The sequence below is a fragment of the Erigeron canadensis genome, chromosome 9, assembly GCF_010389155.1.
Source record: "Erigeron canadensis isolate Cc75 chromosome 9, C_canadensis_v1, whole genome shotgun sequence".
Lineage (NCBI taxonomy): Eukaryota > Viridiplantae > Streptophyta > Magnoliopsida > Asterales > Asteraceae > Erigeron > Erigeron canadensis.
Genome location: NC_057769.1, coordinates 17,639,375 through 17,643,815, shown reverse-complemented (window position 1 = coordinate 17,643,815; position 4,441 = coordinate 17,639,375). Strand labels below are relative to the sequence as shown.

The window sequence follows — 4,441 nt, the reverse complement described above, 5'->3', positions numbered from 1 at the left end:
AATCTGATCCCAACACCCCTATCAACTCGCAATTAGATCCAAACATCCATTGTTCAACTTTTATAATCCAAAGGCTCCGATTCAATCCACAGCCCGATTCCTATATGGAATCTATTGCCGGAAAAAAAATCCGATTCAAACCACCACCACATATGATCACCTAAAAAAAACATATGATTCTTGATGTCTTTGGATTTGGACTTTTGGAGAAATGAGTAAAAGGACAACATGACGACGATGATAATGTTTTATTCATACTTTTGTTAGTGCCTCCTTTCTTTTGTAGTTTTATATGGATAACCATGAAGATTCTTTCTAGTGATTTTAAAATGGATGTTAAATTGTTAATGGTAAAAAACCTTTAATGAGAGACTTGCAGTCATAGTTATAAAGAGAGATTTCTCTCTTCTCTTTATTTATAAAGAATTAAAGTTTAATTAAAAAATACTTACAAAGCAAATAGTTTCTAATATACACCATTTTGGTAAATAAATTTTCTAAACACGCTATTTTGGAAATAAACTCTAAATATAGCGTACATGAAAAAGCTAAAAAAATTTAGCATCAAAGAAAGACAAAAAGCATAACTTTTTATATAAATAATAACGAGACAACAAGTAAATATGTATTGACATGTTTAAAATAAAAAGGGAAATGATACCACACAATTACCATAACAAAGATGAGCTAATTATTACCATAATCAGCCAAAGTGGTGTCTCCAAGTATATCGACCCATTGACCCATCATCGCCTCCACTAGAATCAGGGCTGTAGCCCGTAGACCATCTAGACTGACCACGAGCACCATTACTGTATCCTTTTGCATTCGGGCTCGGGCTTCGTGGAATTTGATAAGTTGGATTGCCTCCGGAACTTGATGTATCGAAAGACAGGCCGTTACCTAGTCCCCCTTTCTTAACGGGTTGGCCTTTGTGCTTTCCTGAGTTTTGAGCCCTGAACTTGGCTTTGGCAGATTGGGTTGGGGCCATATAGCTTGGGACTTGGTCAGAAGTTGACTGACGTTGTGACTGAGAGTGTTGTGCAGAATCAAAGGTCTCCCCACTAAGCCGGCCCGTAGTGATATACTCTGAGCTAAAGGGTGTAACTAGATCCATTTCAACTGTTTTAACAGACACATCCTCATTTGTAGCCAGGATCAAGTTGGATCCTTCTTTGGGCCCTGCAGGCGCATGGTAAGGTTGTGATGCCATCCAGCTCTCCAACCAGTTCCATCCCCATTGTTGTTTTCCGTTATCATTGGCATATAGCAATCTGTTATCAAAGTCCGGATGCAAGTAATGTTGTTGTTGCTTCTCTTGCTGTGATCCAGAAAAATAATTATAGTAACAAGAGTTATGTCCAAGCTTAAAACTGGAAAAATTGAGGGGTTGGGTAACGGGTCAAATGGGTTTGGCTATTAACACATTTCGTCCTATTTTAGTAATTAAGTTATAGTGCCCCATTACTATTTTAATTCATACCCATTTCATATCAAGTATTTAAGTTTTTAGTTTCTTCCATCATCAATAAAATTTAACCCAAATTGATGGATTCTTCATCTATTGGCTGAAACTCACACCTCTAACAATGCTCAAGAGTCTATTCATGCAGTACACTTGCATGAAAGAAGCCGAAAAATATATAGTCACTTAATATGATGGTCTTTAGTCAAATAGTAAACAATTTGGTAAAATTAGACATCGCATTCAAAGGCTATATGAACACCAACCTGGTAGGCGAATGCGTAAGCAAGAGCACGTTCTCTTTTCATCTCAGCATCATGTTTTCTCAAAGTACTTTCTTTGATCTTCTCAGTGCATTGGTTTTTATTGTTTCTTGTTTTCGTTTGTGTTGTAACCCTTTCATCATTCTCTACTTTCTTATAGAGTTTCTCATGCGTCAACTCTAGTCTGCGTGCACGCACTCTTGCTTGAACACGTACTAAGGCGTGCATACATCGCATTGTCATCTGAGCCTGCTTTCGCACATTATGTCCCCTTACTAATGCCTGCAGCCTTACTAGTCCTTTCAATGCTCGTAGTGCACGTCTAGCCTGTAAGTTATTTGAGTTATCAATATTACCAATGCGGGACTGGTTTCATATATTTACAGAACGTTCTATAGTATTAGTGAAAATATCTTAATACCATTAAAAGAGGTATAAAACTTTGTAACTGAAATTTCATACCATCAATCTTTTGTCTTTTCAAATGGAAGTTTTGTTAGAAATGAAGATATTGAATTTATTTATGAGCTATAGACGGATTTATACCCATTACAAATGCAACTTGGGCCCACATGTGAAGTTGAGAGATGCGGGTTCCATCTCTAGGGATGCCCAAAACATGTAGGTATTAAGTGAAGACATTTTACTGGCATCATAACCCTTACGGGTTGGAGATGATGGGGATCCAATGTGGTTCTAGTGACAGGGTGCTCTCCTTTTTCCTATTTTTATTTTTGAATTTGTTTTTGAGAAAAGTCTGCTATGAAGGTAATTTGCTAAATTGTATACATCAGTCCTTAGCCAGAATAGAATACAATGTGTGAGATTGGATTCTGTTTCAAAAATGCCTTTTGACAATAAGATCATTATTGATAAAAATAAATAAATAAATAAATAAACGTTAACAATATATCTTTCGCTAAAAAAATGGAACAATAGCATAATGAGATAATTGTTTTTTTCCATTTTTAGCTAAAAAAATGGAACATTTGCATAGTTGAAATTGAAATGCAGCTTTAAAATGAGACAATATGAATTTTGGAACGAATGTATGTATGTACTTACTAGATAGCCTCTATAATAAGATTGTATGAGGATAGCAGCTCTTTCTTGCTTAGATTGGCGACCATAACCAGCCAAACGAACAACTTTAGCTGCAGCTTGAGCAGCGGCAACAGCAGCCTCGGCTGCAGCAGCGGTAGCCACTGCAACAGCAATAGCATGATCATTCCGATCTTCACCAGCCTGAGACATCCGGTCACCATCACTTCCCTCATTAGTGACGTCTGGTGAAGTCTCAGCTGGAAAATGCTCAAACGAAACAACCTCCGGTGTGTCTTCTTGTCGTTTATCTGGCACAGTCTCCTTTGGAAACACATTCTAGTGATGCCATTAGTTTCCAAAATAAATATGGTTCAAAATTGGAAACAAAAAATCTAGTTAAGATATGCAGATTTAAGTATAGATATATTAGATTAAAGGGATTGATTGTGATAAAACATAAGCTGCACATGATGAAGGGACATGGAAGATGTGATGTCATAGGTGGCATGATGGTTATATCTCATAAATCTGTCTGGGCCAAGATGCATGGTGGAAAGTTCGAGGGGACCATATATTGTTCACCATGATTATACTAAATGTAGAACCTCCAAAAAGAGGAGAAACATCACATGATTAATGATTGAGTTGAATTACAGAAAAAGCAATCCAACACCTAATTTTGTCCCAAGTATTTCGTAAACTGTTTTGCTTAATCCTTGATTAAGCAAGAAAAACATTTAGCTAACTCCAACTGTTATATTTATGATTTATCATGCCACCTAATTTCCGTAACTGTATCCAACCGATTTAATTATAATTAAATCAAATTAAATATCACATGTTTCTTCACATCTACAATCTGCTAGTATGTTTTGGAACCGAACACAAAATTCATAATCTTGGCCGTGTTTGAGGGTGTGAAAGAAATGCAATTAGCCACAAGGCCCTATATTATCAAGCTTATACTATATAAATCTACAAAATTATGTGTGTAACATATAATTAAGATGAAAATGTTACAATTAATGAACAAGTTTTAACTAACCTTGTCATTATTGATTTCTTTATTTGATGGTTTAAAAACTCTTTTAACTGTCGAAAACCAACCGCTTCCTTTCTTCCCCATTTAGTCTTAGAAAACAATATATTCGCCGTGTTGTGTAAACTACCTTCCTTAGTCTTGAAAAGAAAAACAAGGCAGTTTCATAAAAATACAAACAGATCATACTAAATTTAAACTGAAATGACAATGATGAAAAGAAAACCTGTAAAAAGTTAGTGTGGTGGTGTGTTGATCTGCATCTTCTTGTTGTTTTGATCCAGTTGAATAGAAAATAAGAAAATAAATGTGAATATGAAAACTGTAATTGAAAGAGAAAGGAAAGAGAGAGAAGGGGGAGGGAGAGTGGGGGGTAGTGGTAGTAGTAACTGCTGGGCGCGGAAATGGCGTTGGTTATTTAATCGTTTTCACGGGCGGGTAGGTCTCCAACTACATTTACTTCTTGATTTCATTTTGCACTATACCTGCTTCCCAAACACTCCTTGAAAAGCTTCTGTACGAATAGTGGGTATGTTTCAAAAGGAGTTTTTACTTTTTAGAAGTTATGCATTAAAATTAAGTCATGTTTGAGGATATAGGATTAGATAGATATAATATTAAAAAATTTAG

At 35.8% G+C, this 4,441-nt stretch overlaps 1 protein-coding gene across 2 annotated transcripts; it reads right to left on the bottom strand.

Annotated features, from left to right (window-relative positions):
* Nucleotides 1-573: 573 nt before the first annotated feature.
* On the bottom strand, nucleotides 574-4,186 carry LOC122582290 (protein IQ-DOMAIN 21). Of its 2 annotated transcripts, none has more exons than XM_043754660.1 (5): nucleotides 4,038-4,186; nucleotides 3,818-3,951; nucleotides 2,794-3,108; nucleotides 1,732-2,055; nucleotides 574-1,321 (listed from the first exon to the last, which is right to left on the bottom strand). In XM_043754660.1, the coding sequence occupies exons 2-5, from the start codon at nucleotides 3,896-3,898 to the stop codon at nucleotides 704-706; spliced, it is 1,338 nt and encodes a 445-aa protein (XP_043610595.1). In that variant the 5' UTR covers nucleotides 3,899-3,951; nucleotides 4,038-4,186; the 3' UTR covers nucleotides 574-703. The 2 variants fall into 2 exon arrangements, with proteins under 2 accessions (XP_043610595.1, XP_043610596.1); XM_043754661.1 differs by having other exon boundaries at nucleotides 2,794-3,093.
* Between the last annotated feature and the right edge of the window lie 255 nt (nucleotides 4,187-4,441).